The 22,275-nt window shown below is 30.3% G+C and overlaps 1 protein-coding gene across 5 annotated transcripts in view; it reads left to right on the top strand.

Moving 5' to 3' along the window:
• Window positions 1-22,275, top strand: part of LOC145315914 (dystrophin-like) — a 128,066-nt gene that overhangs the window by 42,378 nt on the left and 63,413 nt on the right. For all 5 annotated transcript variants that reach the window (XR_013878192.1, XR_013878190.1, XM_080156057.1 and 2 more), the window contains exons 15-24: window positions 8,421-8,515; window positions 9,737-9,882; window positions 10,889-10,985; window positions 12,392-12,507; window positions 13,575-13,647; window positions 14,578-14,727; window positions 19,894-20,293; window positions 20,693-21,044; window positions 21,297-21,425; window positions 21,696-21,763. Coding sequence is in view for 3 of the 5 variants with exons in the window: in XM_080156057.1 (XP_080012183.1) it covers window positions 8,421-8,515; window positions 9,737-9,882; window positions 10,889-10,985; window positions 12,392-12,507; window positions 13,575-13,647; window positions 14,578-14,727; window positions 19,894-20,293; window positions 20,693-21,044; window positions 21,297-21,425; window positions 21,696-21,763 (1,626 nt within the window). In the remaining 2 variants the exon portion in view is untranslated. The remainder of the gene's footprint in view (window positions 1-8,420; window positions 8,516-9,736; window positions 9,883-10,888; window positions 10,986-12,391; window positions 12,508-13,574; window positions 13,648-14,577; window positions 14,728-19,893; window positions 20,294-20,692; window positions 21,045-21,296; window positions 21,426-21,695; window positions 21,764-22,275) is intronic.

Below are 22,275 nucleotides of genomic sequence, written 5' to 3'. Positions count from 1 at the left end.
GTTTTAGGCCATTTTGTAACAAATTTACATACAATTTTGTCTATACTAAAATTAATATCCTAAGTTCTGAAATTATAAAATAATATTATTCTAAAATTTCCTGTAAAAAGCTAAAGCCAGGATTAAGTCAAACCATTTTGTTTTAAACTTTGTGATTTATTTCTAATTTCAAGTTAGATAGCCACAATCTACATTCTTTTCTGACATTAACAAAGAGCATACCTACCCAAAATTGTCCCAACTTTTTCAAAATGTATAATTTACAAATGAATGCTTTAGAGATAATTATTACTTTTGACTTGAGGATCATTAAAGTTGTAAAGAAAAATTGTTTTGTGTTAATATTTTAGTTTTGTTCATATTACACACTTAATACTCATTTGAGTTTTTTTTAAAATTAAACTTAAAATTTCATAAATGCTTTTCTCGTATTCATTCGAATCCGGTGGATAGGAACCGGTTCTCATCCATACGAAAAAACCATGTCTAGCATCGTATTATATCCAGTTTTATACGAATATAAAAATGTACAATCATAAGATTAAAACCAGTTTTTTTAGCCGTTGCCTTCAGCACCTCGGGGCTAAAAAAACTAGTTTTAATCTTATAATTGTACATTCTATATCCGCGGAAAGCCGTTTATAATACGATACGAGAAATAACTATTCTAGTAGAATTTATTTCATATCTTGAAAAGTAAAGGGGTAGTTTCACGAAATGCATTTGAACTTAATTTAGTGAACCGCATATTTTATCCTTGTTAAATGGTTAAACTTTATTTATATGGCATAAATTTGAAAGAATTTCAATTTTCTACCACGTAGTTTTTAAAATGTCAAGACTTGAAAATCGTCTTTTTAAAAATCATATATCACAAAAAGACAATTTAAGTCTTGATATTTTAAAAACTACGTGGTAGAAAATTGAATTTATTTCAAATATATGCTATATAAATGTAGTTAACCTCATTAACTAGGAAAAAATATGCGGTTCACTAAATTAAGTTCAAATGCATTTCATGAAATTACCCCTTTGCTTATAATTTTAAGAGTTTTTAGGAATGACTTCATTTCCTTCATATGATCCTAAAATTTTCATGAAAACATTTTATAAGTCAGGTTTTATGCTAATCGGCCATGTTTTGGGGGATATTATTATCCCCTAAACCTCAACCCACCCGCCCCCACAAAAAAAAATAAAAGCATGGACGTCATGGGTATGGTAGAAAATATTTCCGGTAGAGTTTTCTGATATATATTTTTTCGTAACTTTCCAATGTAGTGAGGAAACTTTATCTTAATTAGTGAATTATTATCTCAAGTTAAGCATACCTAGAATACAAATATAAACTCTCATTATTAACAAAGTCTTTCCATCTCTCAAATGTTTACATTCTAGTAAAACAATGTTAGTTTAAATTATATTAGTTGCTTCGCCCCTAGTCTCTTGGAGAGTGCTATGGAGGTCAGGAAAATATTCTTAGACCACTTTTAGAAAATTATAAAGCTTTCCTGAAAAGTACAACCAATTAGGACAAGGATTTTCCAAGCTCTTTAGCTTTAGACAAAAACCTTCTTTTTTTACATAATAAGGCAAGAGGCTTCGCCTGTAGCCAAATAGATTACCTAGGGACCAGAAAAATGTCATGCAAGTGCATTGTGTTAATAAAAAGAATCATTGAATAGCATTACTCAATTTTAGATATTATGCATCTTCTTTAGATTAAAATATTTGAATTTACAAGCTTACAAATGTTTTATCATAATAAAGATGATGTCATTCTTTAAGTTAGTTGAAAAAGTATTGTATTTTTTATCGTTTTAAACTGCTATAAAAGTAGCTAAAATTAACTTCCAAAACATTTAAAACAGCTAAATAAAGAATTGTTCTTAAAAATGTATTCCATGACGTATAAACATATGTGGTAGTAGTAGTAGATTTATTTTCCAATATAAAAAAGACAATAAAATAATATACGATAAAAATAAGCATAAGTATATTTAAAATTATATAATTTCATATTTGTGTTGCTTCTGCAGTTACATTGGCAGCTAAGATGTCGCGTGAGCGTTGTTGTCTCTAGCTGTTGAAAAAATGGCAACTATGTATAGAAATGCATTATCATTTTTTAAACAATTCCTAAGAACTGTAGACATACAGGAACAATTAAAGTATGCTACGCTATAAGAAAATAAATACTTTGTTACATCTACTGTGGAATAGGTATAATAAAATTTAGAAAACAAATTGATTTTATCCAATTAAACGTGTGCATTTAGTTTTGTTTAAATGCATGTTGTTAGCGAATTTAATTGTACATTTCAGAGGATTATATTTGTTTTAATCTTCCATTACTTCTAAGTTTGTTTTAATTGGATGTGGGAGTTGTTAGTGTTATTGTATTAAAATTTAATAACTTTATTGTAGTTCTTCAAATTAAAGTTTGGAAAATACTAATGAATAGAATATTCCATCTCTCATTAGTGTTAGCAGGATATAACAGTCTACAAAAGCTTAAGCCTATAGTAACTGAAATAAACTCTAAAGGTTACATCATTAGGTCTGATTGTCATGTATCTCTGAACCAAATCTTACTAAAAAAAATGCATGATAACTTGTACAAACGTCTGACAGACAACCCACCAACCCCGAGAGTTTATTTAAGGGTCTCAAGGATAATATTAATCCATAACTACGAAACTGTCCTTAAAACACAGCTTTTTGGGTATTACTGTTTCAGAGAACTAAGACTTGGATTGGAAAGACTGACTATCGTACAAACTGACATATTTTGATTATAATTACTTTAGCTTTATAGATCTGGTAAACATGTTTTATATACTTCCTGTATGCATTTTAAGACTATTGTTAGAATTTGTCGTCGAATGTGCTAATTGCTGTATCTTCTTTTCTTATTCTTTTCCTACTTAATTCCTTTTTAACTTTTTAAATGACCTCAAATATTTCTATTGTGTTTTCTCTTTGTTTGTAACTTAGGTATCTGTAAACAATAAAATGCATTCATTAGAAAAGGAAAATATTTTATTATTTAAAAATATAAAAGATAAATAAACCCTAGTTTTAAATTAATAACTTTTAGAACATACTGATGCACTCAACTGTTTATATTGGGGTGTACACTGTACCTATTTATTTACAATTATGTGCAGTGCACCTAACTGTTTATTTTGATGTGCACCTAACTGTTTTTAAGGTGTACACCTAACTGTTTTTTAGGGTGTGCACCGAACTGTTTTTAAGGTGTACACCTAACTGTTTCAAGGTGTACACCTAACTGTTTTTAAGGTGTGCACCTAACTGTTTGCACAAGGATTACAAATTACTGTGCTCTGATTAAGAGATTGTGGACTAAAATAATAGAATGAACTCTGGGGCCTGACAGATATTACCTTTTTTTAAAGAAAAAAGGAAATCTAGATTTAGCAAATTTTAAATGGAATCTTGGAGCTTGATTCACATTAAATTATAAATTACATCGTAGTATTTGTTAATTTTTACATACAAAAAAAGCGATATCCTGATTATTTGAATTAGACTTTTAGAAGAAAGAATGGAATAATTAACCTAAGATTGATTATTTGTGTAATAACAAATCTTTATAAATAGACAAATATCCAAACTCTATACAGATTTTTCATTTTAATGTAGTATTTTTTAAGTGAATAAATCCCCTGTTTTTATATTTTGTTCATTTGCATTGTGACACAAATTTATTAGAAAAGGAAAGGAAATAGATAAAATTGTTTCTTTCAATTATTTAACATGTTTTATTTTTCAAAAATCTTTTTTGAATGTTTTAATGCGAAGCTTTTTTTACATTTTTAATGTGTCCAAATGTATAATATGGAAGTTTTAGCAAGTGTTTTATCAGGTAAAAGTCAGATTTTAAATGTGATTTTTGCTTGTTTGATACCAAGGGGGCCACCTTTATTCAGTGATTTTAAAGTTTGTTTGGTCTTTATTATTATATGCCAATTGAGTCTAACAATAATCAATAATCAATTGAACTTACTATTATGATACATGTTCTACGAAATTCAACAAAGGGGGCAATTTGCTAAAAGATTGCCAGTTTAGTCAATGTCCTTATGCCTTATTTAGATTTTAATGATATTTTACCGTACGCGTGTTTTTATTATAGACACAATGAACTCAGCAAAGCATTTGATTGTTAATCAAATAAAACCTGTTTTATTGTTGTTAATTTTGTAAAAAGCAAATCTTTCTATAACTAGGACAGTAAGTTCATCCGTATATGTCCATATATCTTGTATTGAATTAAAGCAATTGGCAAATATTTACAATTTTGTTTAGATTAAAAAAGATAAAGGGGGGGGGGAGGCTGCGCTAAAATTCCGTAAAGGTGTGATTTTGAAAAAAAATGTAGTAGAACGATAATATATTCACTAAATATAAACATGTAAATTTTTGTGTCTATGGTTCTATTCAATAAGGAATACACATATTTATTGAATATTATCGTTCTATCATTGTTTTTAAGCCTTAAAACTCACACCTTACGGAATTTTAGCACAACCTACCTCCCCCTTTTTATTTTCCTGATTTAATTCTTACACTCTACAAGTGTTGATGTTCATTTGTCCCACCGTCTTGGTTTTAGAGCTTTTACAATGTTGTTATCCTTGTTAAAAATGAGGTGGAAATGAAATATCTATTTTGCTTAGATTCGCTTTTTGTATGTTTCTTAATGTGTAAAGTGTAAGAATTTAGTTGTAAATTAATTAAAAAGATAGCAAATGAAAGAATTGTACCCAGACTTAATTTCATTTTAAGTAGTAATTTATGTGTAAAATGTCTTTTGTAAAATAGTCAATAAAGAGTAGAATTTTTTTGCCTATAGCAAAACTTTTCAACATGTAATGTACATATACATACTTATTGGTAAGGCTTAGTATTGCTCATAGTGCCAATTTAAAAGTATATGCCTTTCTAAATCGGTTCCAGGACAAACGCAGGAGTGTCTAAAATATTAAATATATTCATACTTGTTAGGTTAGGTTAAGATATGAATATACAAACAAGGCCCTAGCAGGAATGTAGCATTTTAAAAATCTATACGATGGTTTAAAATAGGTTAAGTTGGGTTAAGTGTCAAGTACGACGTTTGTCCCCTCCTACGTTTGTCACTTCTGCGTTTGTCCAAGGACCCTCAAAACCATATCCATTTTTATTAACTAATGATTATCAGTCTAATTTTTAAGCTTCGCTTCACTTATTCATAACTTTTTTTCCCAACTCTCATGTTTAACGAGATGAATGTGTAATGTGTTTTTAAAAGCGAAGCTTTTCTATAATTAGGGTCGGTCCGTCCGTACGTCGGTCCGTCCGTCCGTCCGTACGTCCGTCCGTCCGTCCGTCCGTCCGAGATAGATAGCTTTTATTCGTTAATTTAGGCATGTTAGAATTGTCCTATCGATTTCAAACTTTGCATGATGATTCCTGTAGTAGTTAGGTACGATTTAGAAAGCGTAGCAACTCTCAGTGGGTCAAACTGATTTTAGTGGGGCAAATTTTTTAAAGAATTTACCTCAGTACTGTAACTATTTTGTTTTGTTTTTTCTTCCTTTATATTATAGCCTTATTTTAGGCTTATTAAAAGCGAAGCTTTTCTATAATTAGGGTCGGTCCGTCCGTACGTCGGTCCGTCCGTCCGTCCGTACGTCCGTCCGTCCGTCCGAGATAGATAGCTTTTATTCGTTAATTTAGGCATGTTAGAATTGTCCTATCGATTTCAAACTTTGCATGATGATTCCTGTAGTAGTTAGGTACGATTTAGAAAGCGTAGCAACTCTATAATCATTACCAGAATGTCCGTGCGTCCATTTTAAACATGTTGATTTTTCTACTTTTTTAAAAGCAAATTTTTATGTAAACTAATTATCTGTTTGATCTGATTTTTGGTATATTGATTCCTGTGACAACAAAGAACAATATTATAAGCGAAGCAACTCTATAATCAAGTCCTAAAAATGTAAGTATGTCCATAAACATTATCCTGTATCAAGCAGTTTTTCAACAAATTTACATACAATTTTGCGTCGACTCTTATACTTTTATTTTCTGATTATTCAGTTCAGACACTATACAGGTGTTAATGTCCGTTTGTCCTACCGTTTCAGTGCTTCGCTTTTATGGATGTTGTCATCCTTGTTTCTTTTCAACTTTATTCTTTGTTCTTGTTCTTTGCTAATTACATCTTATTTTTTATTCTTTTAAAGTAGGGTTGGGCCGGATACTTTTTTGGCCGGATACCGGATATCCGGCTGATTTCAAACGCCGGATATCCGGTAACCGGCCGGATATCCGGCCAACGCCGGATATCCGGCAAATATCCGGATATCCGGCCAAATTACCGGATATCCGGCCGGATAGTTTCAATATCCGGTATCCGGCCGGATATTGAAAATGGCCGGATATCCGGCCACACCGGATATCCGGCCCAACCATATTTTAAAGCAAAGTTTGTAAAAATAGATGTGTGTTAACTTTTGTTGACAAGCTTTCTTTAATTATGTTGAAATCAATAAGAATTGACACCTATTTTAGTCCTAAAATGCAAATGATTTTTAAAAAGAAGCTAAAATTTAAAACGTTTGCTTAAATAGCTACGTTTTACCCGTTATATTACCAGATGAATATTGTCATGGTTTTGATATACAAAATATGCATTTTTTTGGTATTATGAACATAATTAGAACTATTAACGTACGCTAATAATAAAATTTTTGAAATTATATATTTGTATAAAAAGATGGGGAGATCTCCCCCCCCCCCCCTCCCATATCCTTTAATATTTATAATATAAATATAACATGAAACAGAAACTTGTTATATTGGATCTTGATTTATAATTAACTTCAAATCAATTTATGTTCAAAGGAACAGTGACATTAATTCAGCTATTTCAATGGATTAAGTCATAAAGGGTTGCATTTGATTTTATTTTATGGATCCCAGTTTATTTTCTGTTGGTATTCTATGATAGCATCTATCATTTTATATAGGAAATATTCGAAGATATCATTATTTTAAAATTAAAATATTAAAAAGTCCAATTCTTAAAAATAAATATTCTTGTTGTATTTGTATGTGTAACCAAATCAGAATAACAACAATTTTTTTAATTACTCTGTGTATTCTTTATATCTTTTGGCATTCTTGTTCTCATTGCAAACAATCATATTTTTTAAGATTGTGACTGTAACAATCACAAATTGTACATTTTAAGTTACTCTAAAATTTAAATCTTTTACAATGTTACTACATGATACAAATCGATTTAAATCGTTGAAAATATAGACCTGTGCCTGGTTTTAATACTTTATTCACTGTAGATTTTATATGGAAGCTTGGATAATTTTTTTTTTTATGTAAATATAATGAAACTAGTGGCTACAAGGGGCCTGTGAGTAATAGGGTTAAGTAGACATTTTAGTTTTGAAAGAAAATGTAAAATAATCGTGGTGGTGTGATTTTTCTTGGTCGATATCTCTGGGGGGGGGGGGGGGGGGAGGGCGGTTGAGATACCATCCCCAGAAAAACTACTAAACCTTCCCTGACATGTAAGAAAATTCACTTTAATGGAGAACCATATCGGTCCAGCGGTTAACGTGATTTAAGTTACAGATACACACACAGACATCCTGTTACTTTTATGCTAGGAGAAATCAATATTAAAAATTCATTATGACAAAAGTTTTTTTTCTCAAAAAGCCATAAACGAGGTGGGATTATTGCATCATTCTCGTATTAGATTTTTAAAATATCAATGCTAGATCTTATCCACTGTCAATTATTGGTATTGGTAATAGTAAAAAAGACACTTTATACCTTTGAAGGCCCATATTTAGAAATTTGATTATTAACTTTTACGTTTGCAATCCATAGTGTGAAACATATTATCAAAATATACACACTCTTCAACTTGCCTACACTATGTCAAAGAAGGCTTTGATGTGTAGCACAATTATTAATTATATTTATGTTTGATGTTGCCCCTATTTCACATTTAGTTCTGTACTTCATATTTTAATTTAGTTCAATGGAGAGTAGAAGTAAAGAATTTCTTGTTTAATATTGTTTTAAGATTAGTGGCTTCGCCAACAGCCACTAGGGTTTTATCTGATAAAAAGATATCAATAGAAGAAGATAGATTGTGGAAATTTAGACATTGGTATTTTTTTTCTGATCATTGTAATTGATAGGTATTTACTTTAATGGTAAGAAGAAGAAAAAATATTTTTCACGCGAAAATTTTCATTTTGATGACCAAAAAACATTGTTTTATAGAAAATAATATTAGTTGTTTTTTTAAAGTGGAAATGCATAGGCAAAATATTTATGTTATGTTATTTTTAAAAGTATTTATTTTATTTTAGGTGGGGTGTGGTTGTTGAGAAGTTATTTGCCCAGAAATCAAGATTAAGTAATCTAAAGAGTGCCACAGCAACTAGGGAATTCCAGCCAAATTCAGGTACACACAGGACAAGGTTTAGCTTGCCAGGGGCGTGCATATATATTTATATTTGGAGGTTTAGCTTCGGGTGAAAGGCAGAAAATACTTTTTCGATAGCCTATAATAAGTCATACGAAAATCGTCATAGATCAACACTTGAAAAAATTTTAAATTCTGCATAATAAAGTTTAAAACAATACATATATAAACAAGATCACTTGACCGATTATAGTTGTGTCATTTTGGCTCGGAAGTTGCGCCATGTGAAAAACAGAGCTTCCACCCAAATGCATTAGACAGATTGACAAAGATAATTTAAAATTAACCTTCTAATAAAAATTTACCTTAATATGATTTTCTAATAATATTTATTTATTTCTCACTTATATGTTTGTAAATCGTAATGATGAAAAACTGTTGTGAGAAAATTAAAGTTCAAATGTCTTGTCCCCTTTTGTTTATTTACTTTTTAACACCCTCACTTTACAAACACACACACACACTCACAAAATAAATGTATTGTTGTTGTTTTCTGCTCTGAATTCCCCTATCACCTGAAAGTGTAAAGAAATTAGTTGTAATTTATACTCAGCAATTGTTTTAAAGATACAGCCTCAACTTTTGACTGAACTCTGATCCCCCCGTCCTAACTAATAATGCATTTCAATATTCACAAAGAACGTTTCTGGATTTATTTTACTTTAGATATTATTTTGTTTTACATTTTTTTATTTTTTTTATTAAATTTAGGGATAATTTGAATTTCGCATTTTTTGCTATACCGTTTCTGAAATAAACAAAATTAAAAACAACGGTTTTAAACTGTCGTAAAGTTTTGCTAGAGTCAATTTCAAATATTAGCATTGAGATTTTATTTGTGAGCTGTGATTTTAATTTGCATGAAGAACCAAAATTCTGGTTTAAATATAATTTTTGTTTCACAATTAATGTCATCATACATTTTTTATAGATAATTTGGTGTTTTCCTTCAAAGTGGATAGCGAAAAACTTAAAAAAGGGAGGTGGTGGGGGGTATTTTTTTCTATGGTTCCCTAACCCTGTACCCAGCTATTTTGTAAAAAATCAAATTACCTCCCCCCCCCCCCTGACAAATTATGTCAAAATAGGTGGGAGGGGTGCTCGACTAGGCAATTGAGGATAACCGCTGAATTTAAAAAAACTGTTAATTTTTCTAAAAAAACAAACAAACTTTTTATATTAAAATGATATTAATATTAGGTGATGAACTATGTGAAAGTAAACTTGCACGCCTGAGCCAGGATACCAAGCAAGAGTTTAGGAAATGCTACGCCAGAATTATCAGCTGGTCAGAGACAGTTCTCTCAAGATTGGAACACAATGTTACCCAAAGTCTTCCCTTCCAGGTACACTTTACTAGCGGATCCGCCCCTAGCATCTAGGGGCTCTGTATTCAAAACAAGAATAGGAGAAGAAAAATATCTTAAACATCCAAAGACTTAAATCTGAAATAAATTAGCCTTAAACCATCATTGGACCCATTTGAAGCTTCTCTTCAAAGGAGAAGCCAATTGGTTCATTAGTTATCGAAATCTTAAGCTTCAGACAAAAAAACTTACTACTTAAAAAATAGGATAATAGTGTCTATAATTGGGATTGCTCGTCAAAACAACAAATATATAACCAAGAAGCCACACTTGAATAGACTCTTTACATGTTGCTAGACTTCGAACCTTTACGGATAAAAAAATTATTGTAAATCTTTCTCAAAATTGCATAAATACATGATATTTTATAAGGACATACTGACATTTTCTAGACTTGATTATATGTTGCTTCGTTAATAACATTTTGCTTAATAGAAAGTTGTAAAATAAGATATTCTGTGCTTTTTATTTAAAAGTGTATTGTACAATGTACATGTATGTGATTATGTATAATGTATGAAAGAAAAGATGACCAAAATGCATAAATTTTGCAGTTTAAGTGAGCGCTGTGTGGAGAATACAAAATATTTTTAAACAAGCCCACAGTAAACTTATACAAGTTCATTCTTTCTTTTAATATGTAAAAACAATATAATACTACTATTTTTATTGACGAATCTTTTCTACAATTACGTTTTGTCCGTCCTGACGTCGTACTTAACTTATAGCGTTATTACAGCCCATTCGGATTTTTTTTATTTTATATGAAAGCTAAACAAATAAAAACGCAATTATCTGCATAATAGAAGCGTTTTCTGGCTATTAAAACAATCTCTTAGGATAAGAAACTAGTTCATAAATAGGCAAATAGAGGCCGTTATTGCGTACTTTTTTTGATCTATTAAAGAATCGTACTTTATGAATCTATGGTCCTAAAAATCGTATCAAATTTGGGCATTACATTGATTGTCTGATATGATTGTAGGACCAGAACTTATTGTATGAGGAGAGTGCTGCTGAATTAGTTTCTGGAAAACAGCTTCTCTGTCTCCTACTTAATCTTTCTATTCAGCTTGACAAAGGTAAATATGGTTAACAATTCTTTCAATTCTCAAAGGTGAATCCAAGTAATTATCACTGATTTTTGACAATTTTGAATTATTTTATTTGTGACATAAGAAAAGCGTTTGATACTAAGTTTGTTTGTTTTTTACTTCGAATTTAATACAAATCGATATTAGGCTTATTTAATGTCATAAAGAAATCTTGGGAATGATCCCCTTCGTGGCAACGCCACTTAAGGGGCGATTAGTCGTATTGTAATAGGTTATTTTAGATTAGGTTAGGTTATATTGGGTTAGGTGATTGCCCCGCAGGGTTAGGCAATTAGCCCCGCAAGGGCTAGAAATAGGAGAAAAGCTACTGTGAAAATATGATGAATCGCTCCTTAAGGGGCGTTGCCACGAAAGGGACTATACCAAAAATCTTTTAAAGCATTAATTGAATTATTTCAAATTTTAGTGTTATAAAATGAATGAAATGGGAGTATATTTATTATCCTATTCCTATTTCTGTATCCATGAAGATTGCCTACAACATTCTTCTTATCCAGACTTAATTAAAATTAAATTTACTTTCTGTGAATAGAAGTGAAGACAGCAGCATGACCTGGATTCTTAATATTCTGTATGAAAATGTTGAAAGCATCTGAATACTGCATGCTAAAAGGACTCGACATCCAAAAATAAAATTTTAAATTCTATTTTCCCTCCAACTTTTAAAATTAGTTTTGAATTTAAGGGAGAATATCAAATAAGCTTTCCAGTATGGCTTCGAAACCGATTTATATCCGCTGGATTGAAATCAGTCTCAGCCATACTGAAATTTCATGTATAACATCGTATTACAGACAATTTTCCACGAATATTAAAATAAAAATAATTAAATTAATACTAGTGTTGTTAAACCCGATGGGCCGAAACATGTTTTAGTGTTAATATTTTTCATTTTAATATCCGTGGAAAGCTGTCTATAAAACGATACTTTAAATAACTAATATTTTTGTGGTTTTTGAGTTATTTTAAAAATATTTTTTTTTTTTTTAAGCGAAGTGTCCTTTTAGAAGTGCATATTCTTCTGTCTCTCATCATATAAAGAAGATGCCTGGTTGCCATGCCATGACCTAGTCCTACAAATTATATTTTTTTCAGTATTTAAAACTTTCTTTCAGAAACAGGGACAGTTTCATAGCATAAACATTTTTTTCTCTTCTAAAGTGGGGATGTTTTTTATCATTTTTTGGTCTAGTGACGCATTTTACGGTTATAATGAAAAAATATTTTAATAAGACACCGAGAATTTGAATTTTTTTAGCGGTCAATGACTGTTTAAACAAGCTTTGTAATATCTATTTTTAAAAGGATATTATGTCTATTTAGCTTTCTGTTATGTTTCATAGTGCCTTAATTCTTCACATTTTTTTTTATAGGTGGTGTAGATTCCGAGGACCCTGATTCAATTGACCGCCAGGTTCAAGGTGCCACTCATCAGCTGGACAAGGTGAAGGCAAGACTCCATGCACTCAAATCACTTATTGATTTTCAGGTAAAAAGAAACTTTTTGTGCTAATAGATGCATCGGCTCTCTCCCTCAAAGGGCCTTTCGAAAACAGGAATCCCATACTTGATTTTTTTAATGAATCTGAAATAGATGGGATAATTTTTTGTCAAACCCTTGCAGAGTACAACCTAACATTAAAAAACACAGAAATAATTAAACTCTCCATTAAAAAAAAAAAATTCAATCTCAATTGGGAAGGGGTTCGGTGCTCGACTGGGCACTTAGAGGGAAACCGTATGCAGACTTATTTTATGTAGATATTAATTTCTATAGAACTAGTAGCATTGCCCCAAGCCTGGAGGGAAGGGTGTGGAAGATCAGAAAAATAGCCTGAAACCACCCAAGAACATTTTTATAACTTCCCTGAAAAGTAATGCATTCGGATCTTTAGCTTTAGACAAAAAAAATACTACTTTATATCTTTGGTTATATATTTGTTTGTTATTTTTCTGATGTTCAATAAAACAAATAATTCACGGCACAATGGTATTTTAGCATATCTATAACAAATAATGTACTTTGGAATCTACGTAGAAACAATAGGTAAACACGTACAGCTTCTAACACTTTCATATATTACTTACGTTCATACCTTTATTTTAGGGTAGTTGCGCTACCCATAAAAAAATAGCTTTATAACATTACTTTATTTGTGCTTGAGTATGCAATTACATACTTAAGTGGTAATGTAAGTAAATAAATAATCATCAATATATAACAGATAATAGTTCAATGGATTTTTGTTGTCAATGATATAAAAAAAACATTTTTGGTGTGGAATTAAATTGATAGTAGTTTGATTTGCTAATTTAAATTTGTTCCGATTTGAGAAAAAAAATATTTTCATATTCAGTAACTAAGTTTTAATATAAAGCAGGGTTTTAGCCGCTTGTAAGCCTCTTACAAACAACATTTCAAAGCATCCAAACGTATTTAAATTTGAGATGATATAAGTTTATGACGATAACTGCGTTTCAAGACTATTACAGACAAACGCATTGATCTTTAAAAAAAATGACTATGTATATTTTGATTATATGTATTTCTTTTAGGTTGATCAAGAATATTTTGAAGAATTATCAAGAGAAACATATAAATTCATCACGAATATAACATCATTTTTAGGTAAATTTCTTATATTTTTAAAACAATCACTGATATTAGGAACTTTGTGCCATCAAGGTGTTTTCGCCTGGATTAACAAAATGAAATCAATTCAATTAGTTTTATTTACGTTAACGACATAAAAAAAATCTGTCCGTGGATTCGATAAGGAAATAATATTTATTACTTTTTGATGGCACTAAAGCATCAAAAAGATATATTTATACAAAAAAAAATAAGTAAGTTTTCGTGGGCAATTACCTAAATCCAAATATAATATTTTTTCTATCCAGTGAAAATATATCAGATTTTGAGCTGTGATGTAAAATAATATTCCTTGGTTTTAAAATCATTAATCATATTTCAGATTAGATTTAAGACGGAAATAAAAGTTTGAATAATATATTCAATTTTGAATGAAATCTGAATGAAAATCTAAAAGATTTGCAAAAATAAGCCGTCAAATCTATCAAATTCAATTTCAAATATTGTTTTTTCCTTTTCTTGCATGGATTGAATGAGAATTTTGGCTTGTTTGTCTAATTTCGTGATGATAAAATTTCAGGCATTATAAATAAATAATATTATTAAACTGTTGAAATTGACAATATTGAAGTAATAGCATTTTATATGCACTTGACAATACATCTTGATTTGTTGGTCAGACGAAACACGTCTATTTATAATCCCCACTTCTTTCCTTCGATTTTTTGTTAAAGCTTCAATTAAGAGAGGGAAAGGGTTAAATAACTGTATGTCCCAACCCTGTAAACTCTGTGCCGACTTTCAATTGGGTCTTTGCATAGCAGCCAAAAGCGTAATAAATATTAACACAGCCAAGTCGTTACAAAAGATCAGAACGCAATTTGCTAGCAGACGAAACATGTACCCTAACACTGGATCTAGGTAGTTATCTTGATTATATATCTATAGTTATACATTCATTTGTAGACGAATCAGAAGGAGCTGCAACTGTTGAAGATACTAGTGAATCTGATGAGTTGTATACTCTTGCTGTAGAGAGGGGTAAAGCTGTTGAGAGTGTTGCTGTAAAGCTGGATCAAATTAGACAAATTGGGGACAGAATAGCGCAACATCCAGGTAATTTCAGACAAGTTTTTTTTAATACTAGGTATATAATTTACATAATTTCAGTCCGTATATATTATTTTCTCGGTTGCTTTTAAAGATAGACAGATAAAATTTTACTAAAGTCAAAAGTTATAAACCTTTCTTAAGGTTTGTGGTTTTCTTGCGCTCTCTTTTTTTTGTTATGACAACTGAACATCTGCTATATAACTCACTCCGTCCGTTTGTCTATTTCATGATTTTGTTATGCTTTGCTACTTTTGGATTTCATCATCTTTGTTTTTATTATTAACAAATCATTTATCACATTTGAGATACAGCTGTCTTTGAAATCTTATTAATCCTTATCAAAATCGAAAGGCTTTCTTCAATTCTTTTTATATTCAAGATTGTAAAAAGGTGGCATTTAATAAAAAAATATAGGAAGGTCTTTTTTATTGTCCTTTGTCGTATATCCATTATGGATATTATTGATGTTAACCAGTGTATTGTAATCTGAACTTATATAAGAGATAACATTCCCCTTGTTAACGCTAATATAGATAAAAATAGATGAAGATAAATTAAATATTCTTTTCTCATGTCCAGAGCGGAAATGTTTTTTGACAGTAATGTATAAATACATTTTTTATTGTGGCAGCGTAGCTTCTTCTATGCATAATATATGCTCGTACGTTGGACAAACCTTCGTTAAAATATACTAATTTCAACATTTAAAGCATGTTACACTTAAATTGCAAAGATTGATTAAAAACATCATTTTCATGTTTACTTGATATATTTTTCATTTAAAATGTTTTTTTTTGCTGCGCTGTTAATGAACATAATTGTCACTGTTTTATCTTGGTTAATCTTAATTGATTGATATTTTGTATACATAAAAGCATATCTTATTGAAGAAAGGCGAAAAAATGCTTAAATCTTGGGGATAAATTTTGTCCATCGATCATATTTTCTTGGAGAAGTTTTCATATAAGATTTTGCATGACGTAAGCATATTTTTTTCAGGGAAGATAGTACATATACAATTAGAACTTTACGTATAGCTAAAATTAAAAAGCAAACCTTATGCATATTTGATTTAATTTGAGAATTTTACTTTATACACATTCGCTAATATTTTTTTTTTAAATTCAACTCTAATATTAAAGCATAAACTTAGGTACCTAAATCTTTTTTTGACATGGGTAAATTTTAGCTTTATACACATTTTCGAAATTTCGTAGTTTATATTTATCATAGTAAAGGTTTTATATCTAAGATAATCATAAGTTTTTGTATTAATGTTAATGTTTTTATTTTGATATGTGGATTTTGACGGCGAAAAAACTATCAACTCTTGGCCCCAATGAAAGTAATTGAATGTAGGAATTAAAGAGTCTCTAAAGCACACAATAAAGAAATGTCATACTGTAAAAAATACTTTAAATTATCCCACTCAAACCTTTGAAACCTCTTTTACCCTCCTCTAGTAAGGCTTGGACGTCCTTGTTCCCGACAGATATAAAACAAAGTTTGTAACGTAAGACAATTTTTTGTAAGATTTTCGATAAAAATGTTACACAAATACACAACACGAGGAGAGTTTTGTGTAAATTACGGACGTACAGACTTATAAACCATAAAAAAAAGTATGCAATAAAATGAATTATTTACCGTGTAGCGATAAAAATTTGTGTAATGAATGGTGCATACTAAAGAAATGAGAGTAAAAAGCAATAACCTCTAGAATGTAAGAAGTTAAAAAGTTGGTGCAAATTGGATTTTGTCAAGTGCTATATGGTCAAATTTAATAATAAAAAGTTTGTTTTATAGGTGTTGACTAAAATGAACGTACACGTAAAAAGCAAATAGCTAGTCAATTGTTGACAGTGAAATAAATACTTTTGTATAATTTCCTTAAATGCCTTGAGAAAGTAGGCCGCAGCCGCTATCCTATATTAAAGTAGTAAGTTTTTTTGTCTATAGCTTAAGATATCGATAATTTCTGAACCGATTGAGTTCTATATTTTATGGAAGATTCTTATAAATCCCTTGATGGCTTTAGGCTATCGGATAATTATATCTAAGTTTGGTTTTAGGCTATTTTCCTAATTCCCTTACACCTCGGAATACATAGTTCATAGAAGCTAGAAGCGCCGCCTCTAGTTTGAAATAAATCAGGAAGGAGAAATACCATTTTAATTGGTTTTAAAACTTAAGTGGCATAAACCCATATTTTTTTTGTACACTTGATTATTCCTAAATTCTTGAATACTGTGGAGAGTTCAAGTTGACAAAATAAATTATTCCTCTTCCCGGCAATGAAATACAATTCAGGAAGGGAGAACACACTCGCGGAGAAATTAACCACAACCCTCAATTTTCTCAAATATTTACATGCTACCATAGGCAGGAGATTTTACTTAATAATTAAGGTGAAAGTTAATTTCTCGTTGCTTGTGTTGTATCCCTGCCTAGTTCTGCATTTAAACACTATTCTATCTCCAATACATTTTTGTGTCATTTCAATTGAAACTACTGCATAGTGATGAAACAGAACTTTCTACATATTTCTCTTTGATTCAATTATAAATAATATTAGGTTTGTAAGGGCAAGGGTTTACCTCCCCCCGCCCTCCTTAAGGTATATTTCATCTGTTTTTCAAATTAAAGGGAAAAATACCCCAAAACCACACAAGGTTGTGTTAAAAGCTTGCTTCAAAATTTCACCTATTTAGGAGATCTTTACTTTAAATAATAAAACCTTAGTTCGTACGCCGATGATTCTTTGCACTTAAAAGTACTATTTTCATATTCAATTTAAAACTTTTATTTTTGTGTCGATGTTAATACTTATTTCTTAAGCTTTGGTGTGTAAAACATGAAAAGTTTTCTTTAAAACCTTTAAATTCGTTTTAGATTTTGTTGAATAAAATATGCAAATCTATACAACCATACGTTTACAATTTTCAATATTTCTTGTGAAATTTCAAAGATTTTTTTTATTGATATAAGATTATGAAGTTAATATTTAAAAGTCAGGTGGCATGAAAGTAAAGTTGACAAAGATAAGTAAACCTATTTGGTAGATAAATATACCCAATCTTACAGTTGTAATACAAAGGACAAATTTTTTCCTCTAATTTTTGTGTGAAAATTTGCCTTAGTTACCTTGAAATTATTTGAAGATTATTGGAAAAAAAGTTATAACTGCATAATTAATCAGAAACAGAGGGGACATTTGGCTGTTTATTACACTAGTCCCCAAAGTTCTATATTATCGTTTTCTTATTTGTTGGCTTACCAACTTTAAGAACTTTAATTGGTTGGTTTATTAAGTTAAGTTTTAACCTTTAATTGTAATCTAATGAAGGGATAATTTTGTGTATCATCATTAGGGATGTACATCATTGTCATATCCCTTCAGATAGATAATACTTATTTTTTATTCCATTCTTTTTTAGTCACCTTGACTTAAGAACCGTGTTTGATTTTATATTTTAAGCAGTGTTGCGGATCCGCATTGATTGTATGCGGATCCGAATCCTCCAAATTTGGTCAGTGCGGATCCGGATCCGGATCCTTGACAATAAAAATAAAATCACTAAATTTTTCAAAAAATATTTATTCTTTAATCTCGAAGTCAAAAATACTTTTAATTTTCAAGTCTGAACCTAAACCTTAAAGATTGGCTCTCATCACAAGAATGTCTGATTTTCAAAATTTGTAAGTGACTATTTTATATAAATTTGGGTAGATTTTTCCATAAATTTATACCCCAGGATCCGGATCCGGATCCTTGGACTCAAAAAAATGCGGATCCTTGCGGATCCGGATCCACAACACTGATTTTAAGTCTTTAAAATTTTCGATTTGATATAAAGTCTTTTTTCCTTAAAATTTAATTGATTTATGCTTTAAATACACATCTGTGGTTTGTTTTTATTTTAAACTTGAACAAAGTTTCCAAACATGACAAGTAAAAACTAATGGCAAGAGTTGTTTAAATTTTTGCAAGGATTATCTTTGTTGTTATTATACCTTTTACCTCTCCTCCTATGGTTAGTATTTCCCTTTTATTTGCCCTTCTCTTTTATAATTTAAAACCATTTGTCCGCCTACCATTTTAAATAGAGAAAAGCAAAGAGTTTAGCAGACTTTTTTTTGCAAACTTTTCCGATAAATCCGCCGCCTTTCGTGATACAGAGACAGAAGAGATATCTTTGCATTCTCTTTACTTTCTCTAGTTCTTGTTCCCTGCTCCTCTACGTAGAATCTTGCTATCCAGTTGGAAATGTTGTTCAGTTTCATTGACAATCTTCTGCAGTTTTCCCTCTGGTTTTATACAGAAAAAAATATCCGAATTTATTTATAATCATTTTGTTTTGCATTGAAAATAACTAGATACAATTAAATAAGTGACGAATAAAGTAATTGTAAAAAAGCTTTATAATTGTCAGATAAAAAATTGTTTTAAAATATTTAAAACAAGGAGAAATACTTTCATAGCCATCAAACATTGGAGGGAAAGCATCGAATACGTTAATTATCTATATATTAATGACAGTTTAATGGAAATAACAAAATATTGACGAACTTTTTAATGTCAACATAATCAAAAATTGCTTTGAATTGAAAAATAGGGTTTAAACTTTTAAACAATTTCATTATTAGAAAAAAATGTGACTGAAGGAATTTGGAAAGCTAATGCTTACCCTATAACGTTTTATACTGGCGATCAGAAATGAGATTTTTTACCAATCGCATATGTGCTGAAAACCATAAAATATATTCTATTTTTATAATTTAATGTTTTTATTTTTTTATTCTTGTTTAACTAAAATCTATTATTTTAATAAAATGAAGGAATATTGAGAAGTTTTGTCTTTTGTTGAATGTTATTAGAAATGTTATGATACTGATTTTTCAGGAAAAAGGTTGGACCAGACATATTTTTGCGCAATAACTGAAAACAACCTAAATATTCATAATTATTTCTAATAATTTCTAAAATTTTGGGTAGATATACTTATATTGCTAGTGATTACCCATTATATTGTTTAGTTTAATGAATCCGCGGAGATCCATGACCATGCGAGGCTTATGAAAGTTACCTTAAAGATCTTTATAAATTTACCTGGAAAATCGAAGGGTACTATAATGGTTGTTTTCATTACACTATTATTATTATTTCAGAATGTTCAGAAAGTCATACAGTTAAAGAAGACCTAGAATCACTGTGTCAATCTTTTCAAGCTGTTCAACAAAGATTTGCCCAGTTTATTGATAAGCTTGAGAACAAACAAACAACGGATGTTGAGAAAAAAGACATTATTGATAAGGATTTAATTGCTAGCACTGGCAATCTTAAAACAACTGCTGAAGAGGAAAAAGAGACTGCTAATATTGTGGATAGTTATAAAGATTCTAGTGACGAGAAATTAAATGTGATAAGTGACAAGAATGTGAGTGATCATAGTGGCAAAGAATTATCTGAGGAAAATAGTGATAATGTGAAAGATAGTGATGAGAAAGAGAATGATGTAAAAAATAATTACGAAGAGTGTACAGTGAATCTTACACTAACTATTCCTAGGTAACAAAAATTTTGTAGAAGTATGGTGGAAGGCAATTTAAAACCGTGCAAAAAATTTGTACTGCTTGGATCTTGCACAAGATTTTCATGTCCTCTCATAATAATGTGAAACTTGTAGCGGGATAAAATAACGATTTCCCATATTCCCCCCCCCCCTCTATCGCTTTATTTTTACTGTGTTTTTATGACAATTACAAAATACTTTGAATAATTCTTTGCAATTTAATAAAATGAATTACATTTCATGGTAAATATAATTGACAGAAAATTTGGAAAATATCTAGTTATTTGTTACTGAAGGAGGAGATATATTGCTAAGAATTGTAAAGAACATAAAAACATGATAGACTGACCATTTTACTTTAAAAACTATGCTTCTCAAAATATTTAAACTTTTAGATTAAATGAAGAGACAAAAGGAGAAGAAAGTTACACAACTGAAGCCTATGTCACAATGATGAACCAATCACAGTCCCACTCCACAACAACCAGAGAAATATCTGAGCTGGAGCTGAACCTGGACAAATGTGACCGGTACCTGCAGGAACCATTCTACCTGGAGGACACCAGCAGTCTTGAGGATATTCTTAGAGAGGCCCACAGCCATCTAAAGCTTCTGGCGGATGCCTTTGTGCCGGCCAGTCTCACTGATGACGAGGCCTCAGATGTCTTGGATAGATTACTGGAGGTCAAGAAGAAGTTGAGGTCACGTGAGAAGGATGCCAGGGCGATACTTGATGACGTAACTCAGGTAAAATTACGTAGAAATATCATGATTTAACTTAATAGGGATAAATAAACTTTGTGAAAAACGTACCTAATTTTCATGAGATAATAACGATTACTAGATAAAACTGTTGTTCAATTGTTACAAGCTGGAAATTAGTTGAATTTTTTTTATATTTATCCCCCTTCCCTAGATTATAGTAATTAAAATTTATTCTAACATTGTTAGAAATATTTAGGTTTTGCCGTTATTTAGAATAAAGTTGTATTATGTTAGGTTCGCGAGGAGATATCTGGTTTATCCCTTTGGATGGCTGAAGTGAATGTATTCCTTGGAGCTGAAGAACCTGCCCTTGGAGACCTTCAAACACTGGAGGCACAGCTTAAAGAATCTAACGCTCTACAAGTAAAGTTTATATTTCCTTGAGATTATAATCAAAATCGTTTCATTCCAAGATAAATTTTGGCGGCTTCCCCTCTAAGTGCCCTGTTGGTGTGGGTTTTTTCGACATTAAATTGGTATAAAATAATCATCTGTATTATGGCAGATTATAAATTATTTTAGTGTAACTGTCAGTGCCATTTAAAGAATCATTTCAAAGAATATTTAGGTTTTGCTTTCATAAACATTTTTCAACTTTTTACGAAGGTGATTGATTTAAATGAAATATTTTAGGAGGATATTGTAACATTGGAACCCAACATAACAAATATACAAGGAACTGGTAAAAGTCTTATTTCAAGGTATGGTTTATTATTTAATCATCTATTTGAAAACCTAAGTATTTATTGAAGAACGTTTTATCTTTAAAGTTTAGGTTTATTATTCTCGACTCTATTCCATAAGATTTACAGACGGACACCCCGAGTGATAAAAGTTTCAATTTATTGGATCTAAATCATTTATCCATTTATTTACGAAAATAAATGCGGTTTCTTTTAAAGGTTAAAACTATGAAATAGTAAAAGCTTTTAGATCAATCCAATCTAACAATCTTCAAATTTAGTTTTGGTAAATAATTTTATAAATTAGGTAGAAACAAGGTGTTTGTGTCTGCTCAGGAATAGACCTTGAAATGTAAAAAAAAACTAAAGATAAGGCAATTCGTTTTTTTTAAGTGGACCAATAATACTCCCCTTCAAAAATTAAGAAGAATTGAAAAAAGGAGGCATAGGTTATTCGTGAAGAATAAATTTACGAAAATTAGGCAGTACTTTTCGCTTTCATTATTATTAGTTTTTAGTTTTAGTTGTTA

The sequence above is a fragment of the Acartia tonsa genome, chromosome 4 (assembly GCF_053477335.1).
Source record: "Acartia tonsa isolate MP-2025a chromosome 4, ASM5347733v1, whole genome shotgun sequence".
Taxonomy (NCBI): Eukaryota; Metazoa; Arthropoda; class Copepoda; order Calanoida; family Acartiidae; genus Acartia; species Acartia tonsa.
Note: the sequence above shows the minus strand (reverse complement) of the source record. Positions and strands in the feature narration are given on the sequence as shown.